Source organism: Nipponia nippon, unplaced genomic scaffold (genome assembly GCF_047370975.1).
Source record: "Nipponia nippon isolate SJK-2023a ecotype South Korea unplaced genomic scaffold, ASM4737097v1 scaffold_15, whole genome shotgun sequence".
In the NCBI taxonomy this organism is placed as follows: domain Eukaryota; kingdom Metazoa; phylum Chordata; class Aves; order Pelecaniformes; family Threskiornithidae; genus Nipponia; species Nipponia nippon.
Genome location: NW_028262331.1, coordinates 187,084 through 214,349, shown reverse-complemented (window position 1 = coordinate 214,349; position 27,266 = coordinate 187,084). Strand labels below are relative to the sequence as shown.

Genomic DNA, 27,266 nt, shown 5'->3' with positions numbered 1-27,266 from the left:
GCTGAGAGCTGGGGGTGTTCAGCCTGGAGAGGAGGAGGCTGCGGGGAGACCTGATTGCAGCCTTGCAGTGCTTAAAGGGGGCCTACAAGAAGGATGGGGACAGACTTTTTAGCAGGGCCAATAGCGATAGGACAAGGGGTGATGGTTTTAAACTAAAAGAGGGGAGATTCAGACTGGATCTAAGGAAGAAATTTTTTACAGTGGGGGTGGTGAAACACTGGCAGGGGTTGCCCAGAGAGGTGGGAGATGCCCCATCCCTGGAAACATTCAAGGCCAGGCTGGACGGGGCTGTGAGCAACCTGATCTGGTTGGAGATGTCCCTGCCCGCTGCAGGGGGATGGACTGGGTGGCCTTGAAAGGTCCCTTCCAGCCCAAAGCATTCTGTGGTTCTATGATTCTCTGTCCCATGGGTATGCCAGGAGGAGACCTGTACCTCCATTGTCCCCTTGCTGCCTTCTGTTCTCCTGACACATGATCTCAGCTAGACCCCGGGAGGAGAGCTAGGGACCAGCTAACCCATTTCATCGACCAGGGGATCCCTTCCCATGGACCAGAGCCCCCCTGGCCATACTGGGATCCCTGGAGTCCAGGTGGGGACAGGATTTAGCCTGTGCTAAACAAAAATCCTTTCCCATAGGTGTTTTGTTCTGTGTTTTTAAGGGGCTTTAAGAGCCTGAAGGATTGCAGGACAGGCTCCGATTCTCGTTTCCTTCTTCCAGAAAAGACTCACTGGTATTGTATTTACCTGGAGCAGCAGATGATCAGTCCTTGTGCTTTGTCCCAGCTCGCCTCGTGGCCAGCATGATCAATGAAAGAAAACAGTCAGGACTGATCAAAAACACCATCTGCTGACAACGAAGTGACTTCTTTAGGACAGACATTGCTCATGCAGTGCCTAATTCTAATTACCAGCTTCTTGGGAAAATGTGATTTTATTAATTATCATCAATGCACAATGTTTGCCAATACTGTTCCTTGGGAACAGGGAACAGTTTATGACAAGTGTGGAGGAAGACCAATTGCTGATGAAATATGTTGGGCAGGCAGCAGCCAGTGCGCTCGCAGGCAGGGGGGTGCGCAGAAGTGCCGTGGCCGCCTGGCTGCGTGGGACGGGACCTTTCAGATAAGCGCTAGATCCAGACGCTTGTTCCAGGAGACAATAGGAGGGAGGGCAGAATTTGTGCTGATGTTCTCCAGCACTTTCCCGGAGCACGCTGTGCTGTTGGACACCCTCTGCCAGCACCGTGAAGGGTTCTCCGGGCCCACAGTCTTCCTTGCAGCGCTGCTGCTCTCTGGAAGCAGAAACACAGATGCCCACCGTGGTGGTGGTGTCCGGCGCTCTGCCCTGCTGTGCTGGATGGTGATGGGGAGCCACTGGGCAGCTCCAGGGAGTGGGGACACCCTGCTGCAGGAGGAACCTGCCCCACGCTGGGCTCATGGGACCTGCTCCAGTGTGGAAGGTGCTGGGGACAGCCGGACTCAGAGAGCTGTGGGACATGTGCATTGGGAATGGGGTCTTCAGCCAAACTCAAGGGATGCCACCAGCTCACACCTGGTGGTCTACATGGAGACATGTATCTCTGCACACTGGGCCAGCCTGCTGATAGGAGCTTTCTTCCAGGCTTTTTAAGTAAGTCCCTGAATTTAAGTTTTTGAATTAGCATGCCCTGAGCTGGCCTTGAGGAGCAGATTTGCACTGCCTTGCTCTGTGCGGGACCTCCTGTCCTGCAATCCCATGCCTTCTCCCTGCCCAAACCGTGGTGGGACGCTGAGCAGGGCAGCGCTCCTCCCTGCTGTGGTTTATGATCTTTGGGCAAGCGAGGAATTTGCCTCACTTAGTTGCCCTACCAGGCATAATTAAAGGGGAAAATCTCTGCTTTGCTGCAGAGGACTGCTCAGCGAGATGAAGTGCTCTCGCCAGCCTGGTGGGATCTCCCTGTGCAAGGCCGGGCAGCTGGCAGACCTACTATTTTTAGGGTCCCTGGAGAAGTCTTGTGCTTTGGTATTTTGCAGAGACATTTTAGCTCTGGCTTTCCTCCTCCTGCCTAGCAGGGGGAGAACAGCCCTCCATTTTGTTTGAATACTGGAAAGTGCAGAGATCAGACCCAAGCATACATCAATTTTGTATTGAAATCCTCGCTTACCAGCCTGGGGGTGATGGGTGCTGCCCTCGACAGCACCAAGTCTCGGCCGGTGGCCAGGCACCGAGTGCTTTGCAGTAATGAAACGGGGCTTTGCTGCCAGTCCAGGCTAAATCGCGGGCTAGAGTCTGGAGCTGCTCAGTGCCAGATGCTCCTCGATTCGCAGTCCCTTTGCCAAACAATCCCTTTTCCTTCTCTAAACAGTGAGAAATAATCTGTGTCCTTCTACTCCGACCAGGTATTGAGCAGAGTATTGAACAAGAGGAGGGACTGAACAGATCATCTGCTGACCTGCGGATAAGGAAAACTCAGGTGAGTCTCTGCCCTCTGGCACCGGGAAGGGGTGGAGGCAGTTGAAGGATCCCAGGAGGTGATGGGAGAGAACGGCTGTGCTTGGCTTTAGAGCAATCAAGTTCTGGTGTGCAAATTCTGGGCAAAGGAATGCAGCACATTTCCAGATAGATCAGTGAAAAAGCCAGCCTGAAAGACCCGGGAGAGAGGGAGCTGGGGAGGGGAGGGCAGCGTGCGTCAGCTTCGTCCTTGTGTGCAAGTCTGAGCGTCTGCATGGAGGAACAGGCGGGTGGGTTTCTGCTCATCCATATTAAGCATCTCACTAAAGGTGATTTTAACTGGAGCAAAAATACCCTCTGAAGTGCCGGCTTTGGGGGGAGAACGTTCGCCTGCAATACGTTCAGAAACCTCTGTGTGTTTCTGCAGTGCCTGGAAGGATGCTTGAGCAGCTCGTAAATGAGACCAAGGCTTACTGATAGAGCTGGGTAACTCACCTAAAATTTCACTTAATCTAAGAAGATGGGTGGTCTTTTAGAGAGTACTGTGCAGGCCTGCAGCCTGCTGGAAACGTCCTTCCCTGTTGGGGCAGTGGTTGCCCCTCCACCGGGCATCGTCATGACTTCGCAGTCCAGGAAATGTTGGACTTTTGAAGGGCTGACACAACTCTTCCTCTTGTTCCCATGAAACCACCAATAACTAGCACCTTCTTTCGATCGGCTTCTTAGCAGGGTTATCCAGGGGTAGAGGTGGAGATGGGGTGCACCTCCCTCTCCTCCTCCCGGGTGGTCCCAAGGCTGTGTTATGCTCAGTTGTGATGAACGGTTGTGCTGCTCGTGCTTCTGTCTGCAGCCAAGGTGTGTTGGCTCTACAGGAGATGCTGGTCGAGGGACATGGGGCTTGTCCATGGGTCCAACAGCATGCACTAGAAACTGGAAGTCACCGACCCTACTTTGAGCCGGAGGCTGGGCTGCATGACCTCCTGAAGTCCCTTCCAGACTGAATTATCCGACAGTTCTGACTAACTCCCCTCCCACCCCCGCAACGTGAAGAAATAGCTTAGAAATATTTGATGAAAGAAGTGTTGGAGTGTTTTGTAGAGAGGTTTTTGTCTCTCAGGAGCAGCTGATTGCAGTGAGAAGGTCTGATTGCTGCAGACGTCCCTGCTCGGGTCCTGGCCTGAGGCAGCTGGAAAGCGAGGATGGGTCACAAACATCTCTCTGATGTCCGTGGTGGGTGCTGGTGGGAAGACTTTGAGAACACCAACAGAGAGAGTGCAGTCAACGGCGTCATGGCAAGGCCAACGACTTGGCAGAAAGTGCCAGAAGAAAGTTTCCTTGGGGAAGCAGCAGGTGGGCACGACCCGGGAAGGCAGTGCAAAGCGCTGGGGGGTGCTGAGGGAGAGGATGTTGGGGGCGAGCTGGGGACGGGGGAGATGACCGAGCTTCGTACACCCCTCATCCAGCCTGGGGAATCTTCACAGGTCTCAGGTTAACTCAGAAGCATTTGGCTCCTGATGACCTGAGGTCTCAATAAGACAAGGTTACCCATGGTCTCCAGCTGCTTTTGAAACCAGGGCTTGAATTCCTAAATAATGTGTACTTTGTGAAAATAGGACATGCTTTTACTGATTTTCTGAAGTCAGAGATATTCAATTGTCTTGGACATCCCAGGATTGCAGAATGTGCTGGGATGGAGTCAGGAGAGACCAAGGCTGTGGCTCTAGTGTCCTCTTGGATCAGCCAGCAGTGCAAATTTAGCTGGATCAGGCATAGGCACGCCGTGGCACCTTGGCCCCAGCACGCGTGCAAGGCTTTGTGCTGACCAGAGCGGCCATACTCTGCTTGCACCACACACGGGTGGGTAGTGGCAGCTGACACTGCACCCACAAACGTGTGGTTAACTCCAGGTTTTAGAGGAAAGTGGATCCAAAAGAGTGAATTTGTGCTGGGCTGGCATCTTGTGTTGTGTGACCACGGCATTTTTTTTATTGAGTCCATTCGTTGTCGGCTATGGGCTGAGCGGTAAAAACTGAACTAGTTTAGCTTGATGAAATGCACTAGACAGAGGAGATTACTCGTCTCCAGAAAAAGTGTACAAAGCAAACAAGTGTTTGATTTCGAGATGGTATAACTTGGCCATACTACTCAGTAATGGGCTGAAAATGTGGGCTGATTCCCGTGGGGAAGTGATTGTGACAGAACATGATGTTTTACGGCTTCGGATCCTCCATCTGCCAGAAGGAAAGTCAGAGGCTTGATTGCTTGAACTGTTTGACAAGAGCTTCCCCCATCATCTGCCTATCACCCTCGATGGAGCAGCTCCCTCCAAGGCTTTTCTAGAGAGGTGTTGTGTCTGCTCGGTGTTGGCTTTGTGGTGTTGCCCCAGGCCATGGGTGCGGTAGGGAAGCACGTCCATGGGGGCCTTCTCAAGTGTGGGGTGTGACCCAGCTTCTCCCTTCTGCTTGCGCTGGGGTTCTGCTGCCTCTGGGGACACCAGGGTGATGCTCCAGCAGACCCGTGTTGAGGATGGGTGAGCCTGTCCCTGCTGTACAAGGGTGATCAGGTCCCGATGGCAGGATCAGGCCCATCCACTGACAGTTGTGTGCCTAAGCCATGGCCGACTCCTGGCTGCTGCTGCACTCTGCCATGGGATCTGGCTTTAGCACTGCCCCCTCTACAGCTACCTGGACTCTAAAGCTACTGGCTCGCGTACGGGGTGAAAGAGTCACTTCTCTCCTGCAAACCACTGCACGTCAGGCTGTCATGGGGGGTCTCGCTGTGGGCGGATCACGCTCAGGTGACCCAGGTGCCTGCTCAGCCCGCAGGTCCCCTCGTCTCCCACTACCCGCGTGTGGTTCATGGTTCTCTGGAGTGTTCTCTGTGCTCTGCAGTGTTCATTTACTTGGTCCTTGCTACAGAGGTCTTGTTGAAATGTTCATGCCTTGGGAAATGGCACAAGCACTTCTTTGTCCTCTCACTCTGTCCTGCAGAAGCGGTGAGTCTGGGGACCGTTGCTCATGAGCAGGCAGCATCCCGTGTGTCTCCTGTAGGGAGAAGTAAGAAAGAGTTAGAGAAATTGAATGGAACTGTACACATGGAAGCAGCAGAGGGAATGGCAGAAGAAGGGATACAAGACTGGTGTGGGTTGATGGCACCTAACCGAAAAGGTCATTGAGATGCCAGCATGGATACTTGCAGCTCCTAGGAAGGCTTAGGGTGGAAAACCATTGGGCAGCTTACTCCAGGACAGGAGGTGAGAGTACCTCTGAAGGTCCCATGCAATTTAAATAATTCCATGATTGTAAATGAGCTATGCTGCCAAATGACCCTGAGGCAGGACAGGTCAATGGGGTGGAAGATCAGTGCTGTTGGCAGCTCCTGGCGAGCACAGAAGGTGCATCCCAAACCCCTCTGTGGCCACCAGGAACAAAGAGCCCAGGAGAAGAGGGGTCCTGTAGGACATGTCACACACAAGTGCTGCTGGCCGCACATCTTGTGGTGCCTGTGAGTTTGGGGCACGAGAAAATGAGTGAATGCAGGAGGGAGTGAAACCGGCTTTATTTTAAATTTATTTTTGTTGAATAAATTGCCTTCCTCTTCCGTGCAGTCTCACGCTGAGCTTTGCTAACTCAGTTGCAGCACTCTGGTGCTGAGCTTCTTTGGTTCATGTCTGTATTTTAAGCAGCCTTGCCTGTCCCGACTCAGCCATGGGCTTGTGCGGTGAGAGCTCAGCCAGGCTGGAGATGTTTCCCTGGGGGGAGTGCCACTGTGGTGGCCAGGCAAACCATCCGCGTTGCGAGGGGCTGTGCTGAGGGCGTGCACGTTGGGTGCAGGGCGCCCGTGGGATGGCTGCGTGGTTGGTGCAGGGCTATGAGCCTGTCCTGGGTGTCTCATCATTGCAGCTTCTTAAAATCAGCCTTCTCTGGGCTGAAGCCTTGTCTTCTGCCCCACCATGCAGGGTTGCTGTGTAGCTTTTACTGCGGGTTGGCCAACCTTCTGGTGATCCTTTGGTGAGAGAGCAACCAGCAAGATGCAGTCATTGCTCCAGCAGTGGAATCTGCCTCTGCATCGCTGCAGGGCGAGCTACAGTGTCTTGTCCTCACTGGTCGTACTGGAGGATGCGGATGAAAATGAGGCATCTCAGAGCAGAGAAGCGAGGCCTTGTTCTGCAGCGAAGATTGTGTTTTAGCAAACCATTAAACTGATAAAGGCAACGGGAGCTGCCAGCGTTGCTCTTCAGTACCCAGGGGTGGGGATCCAGGCATGGATCTGCTGTTCTCGCAGGGTGTTTACACACAAATACGGCTCAGTAAAAATCCTACTTTCTCTAAGCGCTCTGCAGTGAAGCCAGAGGAGTTTTGGCGTTCGTAGTTTATCTCTTTTTCAGTCTGAGAAGCCACTCACACAGTTTGCTCTCCCATGCCGCAGTCGGTGCCGAATCGATACAACGATGACGTTAACTGATCACCTCTGCAGAGGCAGTTTCCAGTTCGGAGCTCAGCGTCCTCCCGGCCCTGCAGAAGCGGCAAGAGGCTATCGTGGCAGTGGGGAACAGGCCTCTGCAAAACGGGGGCAAGAGAAAGGCTTGTCTCTAGAACAAGAGGGAAGGAGAATTGCTAGGGCATAGTGAAGCCAAAGCAAAGGATGGTGCAAGAGCACACAGCAAAGCAGGACAGCAGCGAGTCCCTCTGCATGCCAGCTTTCCTGTCCCTCCCCGCAGGGATCCTGGCACGGGCAGAGCTCTGCTCTGGCTGGGCAGCGTTGGGGGGAGTCAGCAGATCTCCTCGCAGAAAAAAACCTCTGCCTTTCCCGCTCCAGAGACACTGCTGCGTGCTGACAGCAGTGCTGTGAAACCCCCGCCGGGCTTTCTGCTCTGCCCTGCTCTGTGCTGTGCCCTTCAGGAGCTGTTTGCAGTCTCAAATGCAGGTGCCGGGTGGCAGCGGCAGGGAGGCGGAGAGCAGGGAGGTGGCAGTCGAAGGTGGCTGTCCCTGGTGTCAGCTGTGGTGTGCCCAAGTTCTGTAGTGTCCGAGGAAACTAGAGGTGGCTGCAAATTGATGCTGCGTAGCCCAGGGCAGTGAATTTGAGGAGGGTTTAGATTTGCTCTGTGTTGAAGCTCTGTGGTTTGGACATCATCCTGGCACGTGGGAGAGTGGGATTCAGGGCTCTGCTCCACCAGAGTCATGGAATGGTTTGGCTTGGAAGGGACCTTCAAAGATGATCCAGTCCAACCACCCTGCCTGATCTGACACTCGAGCAGGTTGCTCAAAGCCCCATCCAACCTGACCTTGAACACTTGCAGGGATGGGGCATCCACAGCTTCTCTGGGCAACCTGGGCCAGTGCTTTACCACCCGCATGGTACAACATTTCTTCCTCTGTCCATCCTAAACCTACTCTCTTTCAGTTTAAAACCATTGCCTCTTGTCCTGTCACTGCAGGCCCTGGTCAAAAGTCTTTCTCCACCTTTCTTAGAAGCTGCCTTTATATATTGCACAGCTGCAGTAAGGTCTCCCCAGAGCCTTCTCCAGGAGGCACAACCCCAACTCTCTCAGCCATGGACCACTCAGTCAAGGAAGCGGGAGATTTTCTTGTAATTTGGGCGTTTCTTAGCATTTCTCCAGGCTCTGCAGGTCATTAGGGGAGAGGAGCTCCTCCAGGCTGCAGCTCGGAGCCTCTGCGTTGGGAGGCCGAGGTGGGCGATGTGGCACACTGCTCTGCTTCGGGGCTTTGGCTTCTGACCCGGGTGGTCTCTGACTTCGGGCTTCTGCCCAAAGTTCATCTTCCCAGGGATGCCAACCCCATGCTGGGACCCCGTGCCCAGCGTGCACACTCGTGTGCCCATGACGGGCGGTGAGCGGGGCACAGAGCGGTGCTGTCCCAGGGTTACGTTGCTGGCTTTGCTTGTCACCGCGCACTGCGGGTAAGAGGAGCTGACAGCTCTGGCAGGGCTGGCAAGCAGCGCTGCCGGGCTGTGTGTGCCTGACGGGTGAGCTGTACTGATGCGACTGTTGTAGCTGTGACCCGAGTGTGGGGTGAGCCTGAGTTAAGGCAGTTTCCTGGCTGGAACATACCATTGGTGTGAAAAAGTCCCTGGCCCTTGCTTGCATTGGTTTTGCCTCAGTACTCAGTGCACTGCTGGTGCGATTTTGAATTTTTGGTGCCATGGGACAGATCCTCAGGGGGCCACCACGCTGCAATGGAGCTATTGCAGCTGGCGTTGGCTGTGTTTGTAGCATGGGTGTCCCCCTTGGGTTCCCGGCCATCCATAGACAAGCAACAGCCCAACTAGAAATCTGGCACCCAGGTTTGTTCCTTGTCATGGGATCACAGCACACTGGTGAGAAGTGAGCTCAGGAGATCCCAGCCCCTGCCACAGAGCAGTACCAGCTTCATCAGGTTGCTCATGGCCCAGTCCAGCTGCATTCTCAGTATCTAGAGGGATGGAGATGCCATGGGCATCAGTCCATGGGTCCTCTGGGCCCCGGTCCTGTGTTTGACCACCCTTATGATGATTTTTTTCCCCCTTAATAAATAACTGGAATTCCCTGTGTCCCAGCTTGGTCTGTCACCTCTTGTCCTGCCCCTGTGTACCTCAAAGAAGAGTCTGGCTTTGGCTTCTCTCCATTCTTCCACTGGGCTGCAGCAATAAGATCCCCCTGAGCTTTGTCACCCTCAGCTGGCCAAACCCTGCCTGTCCTCATTTGTCCTGTGCCCTAGCCCAGACCACCTTGGTAGCCTCAACTGGCTTCACTCCCATGCGATTTGGTTTTGGGGAGCCCCAAGCAGAACGCAACACTTCAGTTGTGGTCTCCCAAGCGCTAGGTGGAAGCGAACAATCCCTGTCCCTGTCCTCGCCCCGCTGGCTGTCCTCCTGCTCGCCCAGCCCACGATGAGTTTTACCTTCACTCCTGACTCCTGAGCAGCCTGATGTCCATGAGGACTCTGGGAGCTCTAGGTGCTTTCTGGCCAGCTGGCCCCCAGCCTGTCCTGCGACGTGCATCCCGTTCCCAACACAGGACGCTGCGTTTGCCTTTCAGCTTCATGGGGTTCCTGTCAGCCCCTTTCTCCAGACAGCTGAGGTCCCTCTTAATACCAGCCCTGCCTTCTATCACTCTCCCCAGTTTGGTGTCTTCTGCAAACCTGCTGAAACTGCACTCCACTCCACTGCCCCATGTTACTGGTGAGGATGTCTGATGGTATTTTCAGACCCGGCATCGTGCACTGAGGGGTTACCATTAGGAACTGGTCACCAGTTGGACTTTGTATCGCTGATCACAATCTGGCAGTCCAGACAATTTTCCACCAACCTTATCCTATCAAAATGGCTATAAGGATACTGTGGGAGTCTATGTCAAAGGCCTTAAACTCGGGGTGTGCACCATTCCCTGCTCTCCTCTTACCTGCACAGCCAGTCATCTCATCGGAGAAGGCCATCAGGATGGCACAGCACGATTTGCCCCCAGTAAATCTGTGCTGGCTGTTTCCAATTACCTTCTTGTCCTTCTGGGAGGATTTACTCAATGACCTTCCCAGTGACTGAGGGGAGGCTGAGGGGTTCCCCAGATCCTCCTCCCAGAAGATGTGTTGCGTTTGCCTTTTTTTGCCAGTCCTCTGGAGTGGTTCCAGATTTCTGATCACCATCCTCTTTGGAAGATGATGGAGAGGCCCTTTGCAGTGACATTGGCCAGATGCTCAGATGCGTCCCACCTTGTCCCATGGACCTGTGTATTTCCAGTTGACTTAAGCACACCCAAAGTCTACGTCCCTCTCCATGGGTCGTGTTTCATGCCACTGGCCTCTGCTTGGAGGGCACTGGAAGGCCAAGGACAGACCTCCCCAGTGATCACCAAGACGAAAGGAGACATGGAAACCTTAGCCTTTGCCTGTCCCTGGTCACTAGAGCTCCTGCCCCATGGAGCAGAGGGACCACAGCTTCCTTAGCCTTCCTTAAGCTCTTTGGTACTTAGGGCCGCCCGTCCTGCTGCCCCGCACGCCCCTCACACCGCTCCAGGCGAGCTCTGGCTCTCCCAGCTCCTCCCTGGGTGCTTGGGCAATGTGTCTGCGTTCCCCCAGAGCCCGGCCCCACTTCCACCTCCCTTCCTACATTTCCGTGTGGGATTTGGGATGAGTTGAACTGGAGAGCTGATTCAGATATGCCTGGTACTTTAAGTGTGGTCCTTGTGTAGGTATTTCTGCAACAAAGGCTTCACTAGTTTGTATGGACTTTGCTGTGAGCAAGTCACTGAGTAAAAGGAGGAATGAGGAGCTGATTCCCTCCTTGTTAACATGTTGTAAATTAGGAGTAACTGAGCTTTAACATTGTGGACTTCTATTCTGGCTTTGCTGTTGTCATCTCCAGCCAGAAGAGCCTCACCAGACCTGGAGCTTTCATAGGAATGGCTTTGTCTTACCCCGGGCCAGCTGGCCGGGCTGTGTTGGAGCCAACAAGGCAGGGAGGCTCGTGTGGGCACGTGCCCGGCACATCGGGCAGGGCTGGTCCTGGGGCAGCCGCTGGTGCCGGCCTCTTCCGCGGGAGGACGAGTCCATCCCTCAGTGGCTGTTCCAAACTCCACGAGCCCACAGCAAACTGGTCCCAGGGGCAGCCTGGCTCCTGGGCGGCTTCTGCACCAAGGAAAAGCTGTTTTCATGTTCTGAATTCATTACATTAAAACCACTCTGTTTGTCCCCATTTCGCAGCAGTTCAAATAAAGCCCTCGGCCTCGGTCAGCTCACCCGCGGCAGAAGGATACGGGGGCTTTGGGGTGGCAGCTCCCAGGGGCGTCCCCAGCCCAGAAACGTTGCCAGTGATGCAAGTTCCCAGACGTCTCGACAGTGTTTTCCGTGTTTCTATAAGTATCAAATTTGGAGTTCATACCAGAAGAAAAGCTGCTATTTACGTTCTTCCAAATGTCAGTACTTTCAGTCCTTGTTATTCTGAATCGCTTTTGTTCTAGTTGCTTTTGGGCTTGGTTTACCTAGCCGGTGCAGTGGAAATACCCACCTCGCTTGGACTAATTCAAACACTGAGACAAAGCCAGGCGGTGGGAAGTCGGGAGTGGGATCTCTGCTCCCCCTGTAACCCCGACGGGCGCAGGAGGAAGGCTGGCATCCCGCCCGGGCTCCCCGCCCTGGGACGAGCACTTCAGAAGTGTCTTTCTCTTAATTAAAAACATCGGAGGCCAAGGTCCCAGGTTTCAGTGTGTGCTTTGTCGGGGTTTCAAAGCCCCCTGTGGGTACCCAGAGCTGTACGAGCAATTTGGAAATCCAGCTTGGTGGTTCAGCAAGTTGGGCTGCTTTCCCCACATTTGGGGCGCGAAGAGTTGCTGGCCCCGGGTGAAACAACCCCATTTCCTATCTTCAGTTAATATTTTCTGTTTAATGAGTTTCTTTCAAATGCAAGGTACCTTTTGACATGCTTTTTATTTACTCTGAATATTCAGGTAGTTTTATTTGCTGACTGAAAGCCATTTAAAATGCTTTTTCCCAGCCCATTTTGCATGAAACTCTGAGTTGCTTCAAAAATCAAATGCATTTTGTAGACATGTGGGATGCCCGTGGGAACATAAAATAACAATCTGACAAAATAAACACCAAGTTAAATAACTTCTTAAGTCAAAGAGGTATGGCGTGGTGTACTGATGAGCAGAAAGGGGCGTCATTCAACACCCAGGCTATATTTGGCTGCAGATCAACATATGTTGATACTTTTCAGCTGAATGAGAATGAACGGGATTTTAGGAAAACAATTTTGAAAAGGCAGAAGGAGAGGCGCTCGGATGGCACATCACGTCTTTGCTGGATTTCAAGCCATGGTGCTCAGGAGCTGTTTTGACCTTGCTTTGGGCCAGGCACCTCTCGAGCAGAGGCTGAAGCTGAAGCTGCTGGGGGGCTTTCGTGTGAGGTTTGCCAGCAGAGGAGGAATAAGATGAGCTGAGTCGGAGACTCTGCCATAAATACCGAGCTGCTGCTTGCTTAGAATAGCTGCAAAGCAAGTACAAGTGTATGTTCAAGATGTCTCCACTGCCGTCTCCTGGAGGTTGGGGTGTGTTGGCTGGGGCTACTCTGGGTGTACCAACACGTGGTCGGAGTGGCTGAGCAGCAGCGTGCACCAGGCACGTCTGAGCCTGCAGAGATGCTGCGTTGCACCGGTCCCCCCCTTGCGCAGAGGCTTTGCGAGCTGCTCCGCTTGGCAGGGCTGGGCACAGCCCTTCGCTTCAGCTCTCTGTGAGCTGTAACGCTCTAAGGGTGAGCTCAGGCCATGCTGGTGGCCCTGGAAGTCCCAGGAGGAACACTCATTCGGAGTTTCTTCATCATGTCAGTCTCTCTGTATCTTCTTTCTGATCCTTTCTGAGTATCCTCTTTTCCTTTCCCTTTTCCATCGCCTCCTCTCCTTTCACCTTCCACCATTTCTCCATTTCTCCTGTTGCCCCCTGCTCCCCGGGTTGGGCTGCACGAGCAGTCCGTGGGGTGAGGTTGGGTAGCGCACCCTTCTTCCCCCTGCAGCAGTACCATCGGCTGGTCCCACCTTGCAGGTCCCTGTTGCATGCAGGAGTGGTGCTGAGTGCCCAGGACGGGTGCATGGGATGTGGCCCATCAGCCACGTGCTGTTGCTTCTGCTGCATGGTTGAAGAAGTGCACAAGCATTTCTTGCTTGACGCAGTATCGGATTTGGCTTTGCTTGAGATAGTACACCAGATTTGCCTCCTCTGGAACGGGAGGCTTTCAGCCCTGCGAAGAATGACTGGGGAACGGACACTGGTGGGTGACAAATGGGACATCAGCCGGCAATGTGCGCTTGCAGCCCAGAAAGCCAAGCGTCTCCCGGGCTGCAGCAGCAGCAGCGTGGCCAGCAGCTCGAGGCAGGGGATGCTCCCCCGCTGCTCCGCTCTCCTGACACCCCCCTGCAGCACCGCCTCCAGCTCTGGGCTCCCCAGCACAACACAGACAGGCCCCTGCTACAGCGGCTCCAGAGGAGGCCACCAAAATGCTCCCAGGCCTGGGACACCTCTGCCGGGGAGAAAGGCTGAGAGCGTTGGGGCTGCGCAGCCGGGAGAAGAGACGGCTGCGGGGAGACCTCACTGCGGCCGCTCAGTGCTGAAACGGGGCTGAGAGGAGAGAGGGAGACTCTTGAGCAGGGCCTGCAGTGACAGGACACGGGGGCTGAGCGAGGCCGGGCTCAGGCTGGCCATAAGGAAGCAATGTTGGACCGGGAGGGCGGTGAGGCGCTGGCCCAGGTTGCCCAGAGAAGCTGTGGCTGCCCCATCCCTGCAAGTGTTCAAGGCCGGGCTGGACGGGGCTTTGAGCAACCTGATGGAGTGGGAGATGTCCGTGCCCGTGGCAGGGGGTTGGACTGGATCATCTTTGAAGGTCCCTTCCAACCCAAACCACTCTGCAAGTCCACGATTCTGTGATATGAGTACCCCTAAAGTCCTGAGAAGCTGCTGCTTTGCAGCAAGAGAACAAGCAGCCTGACCCCCGTCTGTCCCCCGTGTGAGCTCATAGCTGCAGGCGAGGGCTGAGCTCTGCCATCTGTGCGCTCACGGGTCTACGGAGCTGCGTAATGCCAACGTCCCCTTGGCTTAATCATCCTCCCCACCTTCCCCAGCTCCGGGATGGGTCCATAGCTCATTTCCAGCCACCGTTACATGTTTTAGGGTGACTGAGCTTCACTCCCACCAAGGGCGACCCACGACACCCCCTTGCCAGCCCTTCCTGCCTGGTTCAGCGGACGGGACAGGAGCACGCTGTGGGGAATGGCTGCTGCCGACAGCCATGGAGGGTGAGGAGCTCAGAGCGGCATAGGGCAGCCGGCACTGGCAGAGCTGCTGCTCCGGCCCCGCTCGGTGGGCACAGCCGAGTCCCATGTCCCGCTGCTGGCAGTTCTTCACGTTGTGCAAGTGCCGTCAGTCAGAATGAAGCTCCCAGCTGCAGGGTGGGATTTTCTCTGCCTTTATAAACAGCCCAACCGCTCCCAAGAACAAGACGAGGGCATTGCATCCCTTTTGTAATTGCAAGCAAAACTACCTCCAAACAAAGCCTTCCACAACCCCGAAGAGCAGTCCAAAGGCTTTTATGTTGTGGCAGCATGATCTAGTGGGAGATGTCCCTGCTCGTGGCAGCAGGGGGTTGGACTGGATGATCGCTGAGGGTCCCTTCCAACCCAAACCGTGCTGTGAGTCCGTGATCCTATGAAACTCGATTTCTGGCATATTGGGGAAAGGGCTCACTCAAGCATCGTTTGGATGGAGGATGCACGTGATGTTCTGTCCTGACCTTCCTGGAACGTCCTCAGGGCTGTTTGCTGTGCTCAGCCTGGCAGCTAGGTTGGACAAGTCAGGCCCCAGTGTGGGTGCTCACGTGGGGGTGAGCTTCCCCCTCGGGGGCAGCAGCCAGCGCTGGGGGGGGTCAGCTGGACTCTGGTCAGGTGTAATTCCAAGGGTTTCTGGCGCCTCTCCTGGAGAAGGGAAAGCAGCCTGATAAGGTGAGGGTGCTCTGTGGGGGGGGGCCAACAGCTCCGCCATGCCATCCGCCCTGGGCTGGCAGCTCTGCAGGCTGCTCGGTTTGGGGCAGGCGGTCACCCCCTGCGTCCCGGGGGGCTGGTGCTCGGGGGAGCCCTCCAGCGTGGGAAGGAAAAGTGGGACCGTGCTTCTGGAGCAGGGACAGTTGCCCCGCACATCCCCTGTCCCCCTGGCCCAGTGCTCCCAGCCAAGGAGGAGGTCCGACGGCTCAGGGTGTGGGGTCCCCCCGGGGCCTGCCTGCCCAGCTCCAGCACTGCAAGTGACCACCGCGGGTCCGTCCTGCACCCGTGCCAGGTCCGGCACATCCCGGCAGCATGGCAGAGGCAGGCGGTGCTCAACGCAGGGCACCGTTGTGGCCTCAGCTCTGGGCTGCTTGGGCACAAGCTGTGGTGCGGTGCAGGAGGGTGCTGCCAGCCATGACCGGCGGGTCTGCCGCCACCCCAGGGCGTCTCTGGGGGCTAAGGCTATGCTTGGGCTGGGCTTGGGCGAGGGGAGCGTCTGGTCACCCCACCGGGGCCGTGTCCCCTGCTGCCACCTGCCTCCCTTGCACTTCGTCACACTCCGCAGAGCAGCTTTTGGGCTAGAAATGCTCTTTGGGCTGCTAGAGGTGCGGGGGTGCTCAGGGCTGAGCCTCCTCCCGGCTCGGGGCGGGCAGGTCTCTCCCTCCCGCGGGACCCTCACCCCCGCTCTCTCTTCCTCTCCCTGCTGCAGCACTCGACGCTGTCGCGCAAGTTCGTGGAGGTGATGTCCGAGTACAACGCCACGCAGACCGACTACCGGGAGCGCTGCAAGGGCAGGATTCAGAGGCAGCTGGAGATCAGTGAGTAAACCTGGAGGGGGAACACAGCCGGGCTGTGCGCACCGTGGGGCCGCATCCTGCACTGGCTCGCACCAGATCAGAGCTGCCGTGAAAACCCGGGGGTGCACGGGAGCTGTGCGGGCACCTGTGGGAGCAACCGGGACATGGCTCCTGCTGGGGGATGGACAAGTGGTGGTACCTTACATTTCGGTGTCAAACCGCATCCAGCAAAGAGCAAAAACTCCCCTCGGAGTTTCTTAAATGCTGTGTAGAGAGCGCAGAGAGCACAGGGAGAGAAATTTATTCCTTGTTTGTAGCTAATTCTGAGTTCAGAGAAGCTAGTGGGAATTCCGGACTCCCATGCGTTGCCTTGCCTTTCCTCTGGGTGCTTTTCACCGTGGGTGAACTGAACTAAATATAAAACCAGAGAAGTGAGCTCCTGAGGTGGGGCACTCGCTGCTCCCAGCGGTTTCCCTTGCCGCAGGAGGAGCGCGAGCCTCGGTGCCTGCCCCAGGCATCTCCCGGGGCCCAGGACCACGATGGCTCTTAGCAGCAGTAGTGATGTCTTGTGGCCGAAGGTGGGCCCCAGGTGACACCTCTGAGGCTGTCACCACTGTGGCACTGAGATCTCCCTGCATCACCCAGAGACGCAGAGCCTGGTCCTGCCTCTCCACAAAACCTGCTCTCCTGGTGGTTCTTCTGGGCAAGCGGTGATACCTGATTAGTTTTAGAGAAACGTGGTCATCTCCCAGCAAAGAAGAACCATACCACCACCGTAATCAGGGGAATAAGCAGGCAAGGGAGAAGTCAGGGCCAGCAGAGATTTAAAGAGATTTTTGGAAATAATCTCATTGTTAGGGAGGCATCATGGGGTTTTGTGCCAGAAGGAAAGAGTCTGAAGCCTAGGCCAGTTTGTTTTTTTTCTCACAAGCAAATGGGTGTTTTTCTTCCCTTTCACAACTCCGTGTGAATAATAAGGTAGGAGATCTTTGAGTCAGAACGGCGTCCGTGATGGTCGCCTCTGGGAATGTCCTTCACGAGCTGCAGATGCCTGGGACTCTGGGTGCTGGTGGGGTATGGTAGTTTCTGTGAAGGTCTAGGAGACTTGGCAGTGCAAGCCTTTCCTCTGTTAAGATTAGTCTTTATGATGTATAATAATAATAGAAAGGTTTCCCGCGGCTGAATGGAAGGGTTGACTGACGGGAGGCTCAACAAGAGCTTGACGTCTAATGTAAAGCAGGATGAGGAGTGTGCCGCTGCTCCGGCTGACTGACTCACTCCTCAGCTAGCGGCGTTCTGTAGGTGATACCCAGCCACAGGGGTGCCTTGTAACGTAAATAGGAATTTAAGGTATCCCTATGCCTGCCTCCTAAGAGAGAAGATTTGAAAGGACTTAGCCAGGTCCTTAATTGTCTGCGGACGTTGCTCTTGGGTTTTTACTCCCAGATTTTGGAAGAACTCTGCCACTTTGCTTAAATTATACCGATATATTAAATTATACTTGTCTTCGCTCTGTCCATGCCGCTGGGCTGTCAGTGCCCGACAGAGCATTGATGGGGCGCAAGGAAAAGCTGCTCAGGACTCCCCGTGGTGCCGTGGCTGGGTGCAGAGGACGTGTCCTGGTTAGTGACGGCGAGGGACCTGCTTTTCCTTCGGGCTGGAGGTGTGGAGCAGACGCAGGATGGGGTCTGTGCTGGGAAGGTACACGGTCCTGTGCACAGTCCTTTGCAAAAGCTGGGTTTCTCTGTCAGGACAGAGGCAAAAAGGCTCATCGAAAGCAACGAGCTTATTGAGGTTTTATCAGGAGTGGTTCCTGGGCAGAGGGCTCTGCTTGTCCTGGGGTGTCCCAGCCAGCACCTTCAGTCCCTGCTGCTCCAGCGGCTCTTCAACGGGCTCTTTTGAACGGAGCTCAGCTGGGATGTGGTGACTGCACAAAGCTCCACAAAATCTTCAGCTCTCGTTTTCAGCTGATGAATCCAAAGATAGTAAGTGCCTGGAGCTCTTACAGCAAAGCCAGTAAATCACTGGGATTTTGAAAGTACGAGAGCAGGGACTTCTCAGCTGCTCTGGGGAAGCTCCCCAGCACCTGGAGAGCTTCTCTGTCCTAACTGCATCTGCTTCTTGCTCTGGAAGTGGGACAGTTGCAGAAGAAATGGTGAGGTAGAGCCACTGCCCCGGGCCGTAGCCACCCCCTGGGGCTCCCCACAGCCCTCTCAGGATCCGCTCCTTCTCTTTATCTGGGTGCCGCCATGTCTGTGTGTGCCAGAGGCTGTGCCTCAGTGACCCTCGCCATCACCCCTGCCCGTCCGGCACACGCTGAGCCTGGGAGCCTGTCTGATGTGATGAAGTGGATGTCCTCTCCTCTCCCACTGCTTCTGCCCCAGCCTTAATCATTGCCCTCACCCCCTGCTACTCACTTGCTCTGCTCCCAGGCACGCTGAGACCGCAGATGCCACGGAGGGATTGCAGGATGCGCCGTGTCCTGGGGTGGGTGACGGCAGGACAGATGCTCGGTGGCTGTCCTCTGCCTGGACCGTGCCTGCCCCCGGCAGTGTCCCTGCCCCCTGCGGCGGGAGGTGTCGCTCTTTCATTTTTTTCCTCTCCGTTTTGACCGTTATGAGAAACGACATCTTAAATCTAATTACGTTTTGCTCCTAGAGAAATTGGAGTTGAGGCTTGGAGGAGCTTTCTGTGGTGGGTGTGCAGCTTTGAAGCCATGGAGGTGCTGCACAGACGCTGCTTGTTTTTATGAACAGTTTTGTTATGTGCGAGACTGAGGAGCCAAAAATAAAGCATCTGCCATCTCCGAAGGCACTGCGAGAATTAATCAGCCCCCGCCCCACTGTGTGAGACCAGGTTAATTGATGTGCAGAAAGGCAAGCTACGGGTGCATCCCAAGCTGCCCTTGAGCCAGGAGAGCCTGGGGGCTGCTCTGGCACCAGAGCCCCCGCTGCTGCGATGGGCTTATTTAGGATTCCTGTGACACTTTCATCTCAGGAATGACCACGGGATTTATCTGAGCTAAAAATGTCTCGTTGGGTGAAGATGCCTGCACAGTGCTGGAAGTCGGCCCCTGCAGCCTCCCCCGGGTGAGCAGAAGGGGTCCTGAGGGACGAGGAGGCGGGTGGCAGTTTGTGACGTGCTGGGCAGGCTTTTATGGCTGAAGTCTGCTCATCCCGACACCACCGCAGGCAGTGCTAGACCTGTCTGAGCTGGGGAACGGCCAAGTGGGTCAGGTCGCTCGTACCCGTTACCCCTACACGCACAGGCGGACGGGGCAACGTTATCCATCTCTCCATGAGTTGTATGGATTTGTATCTAATGAGAGCTTGACAGCCAGATCCAGGGAGAGGATCCCAGCCTTGGGAAGGTTCCTTGTCCTCGGTGTTTCCAACCTGAGCCCTAGCTGTTGCTCTGTGGGTGCTCATGCTGCTGTGCCGCCGGGAGGAGGGATGCTGTGAGCCGAAGGAGCACAGCTGAGCCGCTACAGTTAATTCAGCCATGGCGTGTTCAACTTCTGCAGCCCTGAGGTGCCTGAAGTCTCCCCTATTTATAGAGCGTCCCGCATGCAGCATTGGGCAAACTGGCGTTCGGCGTCAGCTGGGTGATGGGTGTGAGCTGTGGGACCGGAGGCTTCCCTGGGAGCTTCCCCAGGGTCCTGCGTGCCCTCATGGAGCTGCTCCTGCCCCATCCCCTGGGAGCTGGTCGACGGGGATGGTCACTCCATCTAGCTGGGCATCGCAGGGCCAAGGACTGTGCAGTGGCCTTGAGGTGGAAAGTCTTCATGTCTCTGCCTGTCCCAGAGCTTCTGATGGCCCTGCTGCACCATGACATCGGCTCTCGCCGTTCTCTCCTTGCCAGCTCAGGGCTGAGTTTGCTTCTCCCTCTGCGCTGCAGGTCTCAGCGATGCTCTGTGCTGCTTTGCTCACTGGCAGAGCTTCTTCTCCCCAGGAAACTTTAATTTCTAGAGATGCCAAGTAAGAGGCAGATGTACTCTGGCACTCTCTGGGGAGGCAGAGGTCCAGTTCTCATGATTTTCCAGTGTTTTGCCAAGCTTCAGGGCAGGGGTTTCCCCCCAGGCCCTTCTCCCTTTGTGGGCACCTTGCATTGACTCAGTCCTTTCATCCCCAGTTGTGGCTGTGCAGTAGCTCTGCGGTGATGTGGGCAGCAGATCAACCAAGTATCTAGCACACTTTCATCTGATTTCATTGCTGTTGAGGAGCTAATGACAGCCTTTCCAAACAAGGAAACCTAGCCAGAAGGCAATGGACTCCCTGGGAAGTCCTCTGGGGTCCTGCAGGTTTGGCAAGCGTTGTGCTGGATGGCGTGGGCGAGCTGCAGCCTCCGGGCTTCGTGCTTTGGCTCAGCATTAAAGCAAGCTCTTCCTGACCAGCTATGGCCTTTGGCCAAGCCTGCACGGGCTGGCCGGTTGTTAATCCATAGGATGTCTTTGCTCTCATCCTTCTCCTCCACCACAGCTTTTACCAGCCCCGTGCTCTGCAATAGGGGAACAGGGCAGTGAGGAGGTGGTGAGAGCCGGGATGAGAATGTGTATCCTGCATCCCGTCCCGCCTCTGCCTGTGAGAGACGTGGCATCTCCTGGAGCTGATCCCACGGCTTGCCCTCGGGGCTGTCTCTAGCGGTTCCTTGATGCACGGCGCCTGGCATGCTCCTCCTTGTCACTGTGCCAGTGACTGCTCAGAGTTGAGCACAGTCAATGGGTTTGTGAATTTGTGCTGTTCCAGCCCTTGTTCTCCCTTCCTGGAACCAGGGCAGTTTCAGCTGAGAGCGAGGAGCCAACAGGCAGGAAGAGCTGGCAAGGGGGTGTCACGGGTCACCCTTGGTGGGAGTGATGCTCTGTCATCCCAAAACATGCGATGGTGGCTGGAAATGGGCTGTGAACCCTTCCCGGAGCTGAGCCCTGTTCCCCAGGGGTCAGTATTGGGGCCGGTCCTGTTCAATATCTTTATCGATGATCTGGATGAGGGGATCGAGTGCACCCTCAGTAAGTTTGCAAGTTAGGTGGAAGTGTTGATCTGCTGGAGGGTAGGAAGGCCCTACAGAGGGACCTGGCCAGGCTGGATTCATGGGCCGGGGCCAACTGTATGAGATTCAACGAGGCTCAGTGCCGGGTCCTGCACTTCGGTCACAACAACGCCATGCAACGCTACAGGCTTGGGGAAGGGTGGCTGGGAGCTGCCTGGCGGGAAGGGACCTGGGGGTGTTGGTTGACAGCCACCTGAACATGAGCCAGCAGTGTGCCCAGGTGGCCAAGAGGGCCAATGGCATCCTGGCTTGCATTGGGAATAGTGTGGCCAGCAGGAGCAGGGAGGTGATGGTGCCCTGTACTGGGCACTGGTGAGGCCGCACCTCGAATGCTGTGCTCAGTGCTGGGCCCCTCACCCCAAGGCGGCCATGGAGGGGCTGGAGCGTGGCCAGAGCAGGGGAGCGAGGCTGGGGCAGGGGCTGGAGCCCAAGGCTGGGGAGGAGCGGCTGGGGGAGCTGGGGGGGCTCAGCCTGGAGAAGAGGAGGCTGAGGGGAGCCCTCATCGCTCTCTGCAACTGCCTGAAAGGAGGCTGGAGCCGGGGGGGGGGGGGGGCGGTCTCTTCTCCCAAGTACCAAGCGATGAGACGAGAGGGAACGGCCTCAAGCTGCGCCAGGGGAGGTTTAGATTGGATATTAGGAAAAACTTCTTCAGTGAAAGGGCTGTCAGGCCCTGGCACAGGCTGCCCAGGGCAGGGGTTGAGTCCCCATCCCTGGGGGTATTTAAAAGACGGGTAGACATGGTGCTCGAGAACATGGGTTAGTGGTGGGCTTGGCAGTGACAGGTTAACAGTTGGACTTGATGATCTTAAGGGTCTTTTCCAACCTTAACAATTCTATGATTCTATGAACCCAAGCGGACGTTGGCATTATGCAGCTCCTTAGACCCATCAGTGCGCAGATGGCAGAGCTCAGCCCTCACCTGCAGCTATGAGCAGCCTGCACTGAGCTCACACGAGGGACAGACAGGGGCCAGGTTCTTCTCTTGCTGCAAAGCAGCAGCTTCTCAGGGCTTTGGGGGCACTAACAGGCCTTAGTTGTCTAAACCAGCCTCACACGGGACTTCTCCTCTGCCTGTGGGTCCAGGAGCTGTGTAAGATCAGGCCTGGGCCACCCAGCCCGTAGAGGTACCTGTCTTCAGCCCTAACTCTGGCCTTGTTCCCGGGGTGGGCTCAGGTCTACATTCAAGATAGCTTGTCTCCAGCCCTGTCTCCTGAGACTTCGGATCTTTGTTGTAGTCGTGTCATAGGATCATGGACTCACAGAGTGGGTTGGGTTGGAAGGGACCTTCAAAGATGATCCAGTCCAACCCCCTGCCACGGGCAGGGACATCTCCCACTCCATCAGGTTGCTCAAAGCCCTGTCCAACCCGGCCTTGAACACTTGCAGGGATGGGGCAGCCACAGCTTCTCTGGGCAACCTGGGCCAGTGTCCCCAGTCCTTTTCTGGCCATGTCTCCTGGAAGGACTCCGGCCCTACATTGTAGCTTTGTCTCCACTCCTGTCTCCAGCCCCATCTCCTGTTGCTCCTGACGGGACTCTTTGGAGCTACCCCAGACCTGATTTCACAGCTTGCGTTGTCTGGCCCTGCTGCTGGACACCATTCTCAGCACCCTGCTCAGGTGCTGTGGGAGGGATGCCAGCTTGCTGAGGGCCCTGCATGTGCTAGGGCCACCCTGGCTCCTGGCTCAGCGCCCCCAACCCCAGAGGATCCCCACTCCTCTGCGAAGGGAGGGCTTCTGCTGTGGGGCAGGGGTCCCGGTCATCTGGCTCCGGCTGCTTCTCTTCGGGGCTGCAGACCAAGCACGGAGGAGCAGGTTGCAGCTCCTCTCCCTCTCTTGGTGCTAATGTCACACATAGATCATCTCTCTGCTGTGTTGGGCAAGTCCCTTTTCTTCCTTTTTATAAGTTATTGTGCTTTTTAAAGATGTTCTTAAGGTCTGCTCTGTTCATTATTTGGTCTCCTTGCAGTACGCAGCTGCATTTGAAGATGTACTCGGTTTGCAGAGGAGAAGCGCTGAGCTGTGGGTTGGGCTCCCTGCTGAGCCACTCGGCTGAGTCCCTCCCTCCAGCCCCCGGTACCACAGGAGGGGAGCGGGCTCCTACCCCGGTACCACGGGAGGGGAGCGGGCTCCTTCCCCGGTACCACGGGAGGGGAGCGGGCTCCTACCCCGGTACCACAGGAGGGGAGCGGGCTCCTACCCCGGTACCACGGGAGGGGAGCGGGCTCCTTCCCCGGTACCACAGGAGGGGAGCAGGCTCCTACCCCGGTACCACGGGAGGGGAGCGGGCTCCTACCCCGGTACCACGGGAGGGGAGCGGGCTCCTTCCCCGGTACCACGGGAGGGGAGCAGGCTCATTTGAGGCTCCTCGTGTCTGTTGAAGGCAACTTGCTTGTCCCCAAGAGTTACAGCGGTGGAAACAGCTGCTGGGAGAGCCTGAGGCCAGGAGACTTGGCAACGCTGCCCTGGGGCTCTCCCCGCACCGTCTGGGCCACCGTTCTCTGTGTCTCTTTGCTCGCCCTGTTGAGCGTGTGGTCTCAGGGAGGTCTGGGTGCTCCGGTTCCCACACAGCACCACAGCTTGCCGTGATCTGGACCAGCGGCGCCCTGGAGCCGTCCCGTTACCTTGAAAGCTCGGTGTCCGGACACAGTGGACCGAGCTCATCCCATTTTGCTCTCTTTCCGTGCATCCTGGGCTGCCTGTCCTAAGCTCCTGCCAGACAGCCCTGGCCGTGCCAGGAACAGTGCCGGCCCCTGTAGGGTCTGTGCCCTGATCCCGGCTGTGAGAGCCGGCTGGGCTGAGCTCACAGTGTCACTGAGCCCTTCCTAGCAGTTACTAAAATAAAAATCCTATTAGCTTTTTAGATTATGAGATATTAGTCACATAAATAACAGAGGAATTCCTTCCTGGCTGTGGGCAGTTAACTTGCAGAGAAAGTATTTCATTTCAAGAAAACCAGTAAGAGAAAAATGTAGTTTTAAGGAAGTTCCATTTTCCCCTCCTGGCCACTGTTTTTTCTCTTGTTCTTTTTTTATTTTCTATTTCTCTTCCAACCGTAACTGGTTTTCAGACACCCCAGCACATGGCTCCTTCTCTTGTGCCGCCCGCCGGTCACAGTTCCCTGTTGCCTTCAGGAGCCCCGCGGGCTCCAGCCTGCAGCTCTCACCTCCTGCTCTCTCCCGCAATGTCCCGGTTGCTGTGACCCGTCGCAGGGGCTGGGGAAGCTGCTGCGCTGGATCCAGCCCTGCCCGACGCAGCTGGGATGACACAGGCTTCAGACGTCACCTCTCGGGCTCCTTCGCAACCCTGTATGAGGGCTGTGTCCCCTGTGCTCGGGGCACTGTCCCAGCCCTCTAGCTAGTCCTGCTCCTTGGAGGCCTTTGGGAGAGCTGCTCCCCTCAGCTGCCGTCCCTTCAGCCCACTCCTTGCTTCCTCGCCTGTGTTCCCAGGAGGAGAAATAAATCTGGAGCTGTGCCACACTCTCACTGCCGGGCGAGAAGGTGCAGGCATGGGGCAGATCAGGGGAACGGTCCCAGCTGCCCGCTACGCGTCTTGGAGCGCGCCCGCCAGCCTCCCAGAGCTTGAGGTCCCAGGCGGTGTTTGCAAGGGACCCCGGCGCATTTCTGCACCCTGCCACCCTTCCTGGTCTTGGTGCTCTGTTTATCATGTGGCCCAGAAAGCTTCGTTACCTGCTTTTGATGAGGAGGCTGCACATTCCTGGCCCAGCCGTGGATGTAAACCCTGTTGGTCTGGTGGGAAATCAGAGCTGATGAGCATTAGCAGGTAACAAAGTCCTGGCTGTGCCCCCTCCCAGCTTCTTGTGCACTGGGCAGAGCATGGGAAGCTGAAAAATCCTTGCCCAGTATAAACACTACTTAGCAACAACTCAAACATCACTGTGTTATCTACGTTATTCTCATCCTAAATCCAAACCACAGCACTATACCAGCTACTAGGAAGAAAATTAACTCTATTCCAGCCAAAACCAGCACAGTACTGGAGTCTCCTGCTCGTCAGGGGTGTGTGGTTGGGTTTATTCCCTCTGCCTTCGTGCAGCCTCCTGGTGCCAGGAGACCGCAAACGACCTCCACATAATGCTGCCCAGAGCCTGCAGGCTCCCACGTGCTCCTGGCTGCCATCACCACCAATATCGGCTGATATGGCATCGTTTTCCTGAGGCAAAGTTAGAAATGCGTGTTCCCATCACAGACACTCAGAGCACCCGTGCGTGTGGGGCCCCAGCAAGGAGCAGAGCATAGGAGCTTCGGGTCGTCTTCTTGTTTCTACATCTCAGGGCAAGAGAATCAGACCCACAGAGTGGGTTGGGCTGGAAGGGACCTTCAAAGATGATCCAGTCCAACCCCCTGCCACGGGCAGGGACATCTCCCACTCCATCAGGTTGCTCAAAGCCCCGTCCAGCCCGGCCTTGAACACTTGCAGGGATGGGGCAGCCACAGCTTCTCTGGGCAACCTGGGCCAGCGCCTCACCGCCCTCCCGGTCCAACATTGCTTCCTTATGGCCAGCCTGAGCCCGGCCTCGCTCAGCCCCCGTGTCCTGTCACTGCAGGCCCTGCTCAAGAGTCTCCCTCTCTCCTCTCAGCCCCGTTTCAGCACTGAGCGGCCGCAGTGAGGTCTCCCCGCAGCCGTCTCTTCTCCCGGCTGCGCAGCCCCAACGCTCTCAGCCTTTCTCCCCGGCAGAGGTGTCCCAGGCCTGGGAGCATTTTGGTGGCCTCCTCTGGAGCCGCTGTAGCAGGGGCCTGTCTGTGTTGTGCTGGGGAGCCCAGAGCTGGAGGCGGTGCTGCAGGGGGGTGTCAGGAGAGCGGAGCAGCGGGGGAGCATCCCCTGCCTCGAGCTGCTGGCCACGCTGCTGCTGCTGCAGCCCGGGAGACGCTTGGCTTTCTGGGCTGCAAGCGCACATTGCCGGCTGATGTCCCATTTGTCACCCACCAGTGTCCCCCAGTCCTTCTCCGCAGGGCTGCTCTCCATCCATCCATCCATCCATCCATCCCTCCATCCCTCCATCCCCCAGTCTGTGCTGGTCCTGGGGATTGCTCTGACCCAGGTGCAGGACCTTGCAAAGAAGGAGATGTGTGTGGAGGTGTCCTTGTTGGAAGAACTCCATAGGCAGGGTGGCAGCATGCACCGTGCCTGTGGGGTGGTGGCCAGGCATGGCTGGGTGGGCAGGGGCCCTCGCGATGCTCCCTGGGGCACTGCCACGCTTGTGGTGAAGGTCTGGACTGGGGTTAAGGTTTCGGGCACCTCCCTGCTCTGAGCCCCTGGTGCGGCACTGCTGGAAGCAGGGAGCGCTGGCCTGTGGGCTCTCCCTGCGCTCTGCCACATCTCCTCCATCCCCCATTCAGAGGTGCCCTGGCCTCATCCCAGAGGATGTTATTGTCCCTTTTGATACCACTGACAGAACCTCTCGGGCAGCGTCTCGCAGGGAAGCACTGTACCAGACCCCAGCCCTTCCCTGCCTGCCCTTCTGCTGGTTTTGGGTTCGTCGGGCTTGGTAAAGACACTTCGTTAGCTGCTCCTGCCCATCTGCCCCCGTTTGCTCCTGATCACACCGCTGGGATGTCTCCTGCCCTCTCTCCAGGTGTGATCTGCTCCCACTGGGCAGCCCCAGCAAAAACCTGCCCGGTGCCATCGTCTCTGTTCAGCACTGTAATTTCACGGGTCCTACCTGGCTGTTAGCCTGAAGAACACGCTGCAATTAATGGTGGAGGATCAGTATAACCCATGGCGTGATTAATACCTCTCACCTCTCTAGCAGTGCCCGTGGGGAGGGGAAGGCAAGCATGCATGATGGGTGAATTGCTCCCAAAGGAGCCGTGGGGCTCACCCTGGTGCCGAGGAGGAGGGCTGTGTCGCAGGGGGAAGGACGGAGCCTGGTTTCTGTTACGCAGCTGCAGGGCTAAAACTCAGGCAGCCCAGCGAGCCCTGCTGAGCCCGGTGTTCCCGTGGCCTTGAACTGGCCCGGAATGGGGTCCTGCCCCGCAGGAATGGGCAGCTTGACCAGGAGGGACAGATGGGGTTTCCTGGGTGAGGTGGGCCAAGCTGGCAGCTTGACCCGCTATAAATAGGGGTCACAGGGCTGGCACCGAGGCCGGCTGCGAGATGGCATCCCCTCGAACTGCCCAGTGTGCTCTCGGGGCTGGAAGCTTTGCTGCGCTCCACTCTCGGGAGATGCCATGGAGCCAGCAGAGCCCTGCGGTAGGGCTGCGGGACCCGTGACCAGGACGGAGGGCTCACGGCTGACCTGTATGGTGTCGCTTGCAGCTGGCAGGACCACGACCAGCGAGGAGCTGGAGGACATGCTGGAAAGCGGCAACCCGGCCATCTTCTCCTCCGGGGTAAGTAAGTACTGCATGTCAGCCCTGGTCCAAGCCCGGCACGGGCAAAAGCCGAGCCAGCCCCCTCATCCCAGGGGCGCTGGACGTGCTGCCACGGTGGCCCCAGTACAGGAGTGATGAGC

At 56.5% G+C, this 27,266-nt stretch overlaps 1 protein-coding gene across 2 annotated transcripts in view; it reads left to right on the top strand.

Moving 5' to 3' along the window:
• The window catches only part of STX1A (syntaxin 1A), a 96,183-nt gene that overhangs the window by 65,791 nt on the left and 3,126 nt on the right, over nt 1-27,266 (top strand). For both annotated transcript variants that reach the window (XM_087752307.1, XM_087752308.1), the window contains exons 5-7: nt 2,380-2,453; nt 15,660-15,768; nt 27,071-27,144. In XM_087752307.1, the coding sequence (XP_087608433.1) occupies nt 2,380-2,453; nt 15,660-15,768; nt 27,071-27,144 (257 nt within the window). The remainder of the gene's footprint in view (nt 1-2,379; nt 2,454-15,659; nt 15,769-27,070; nt 27,145-27,266) is intronic.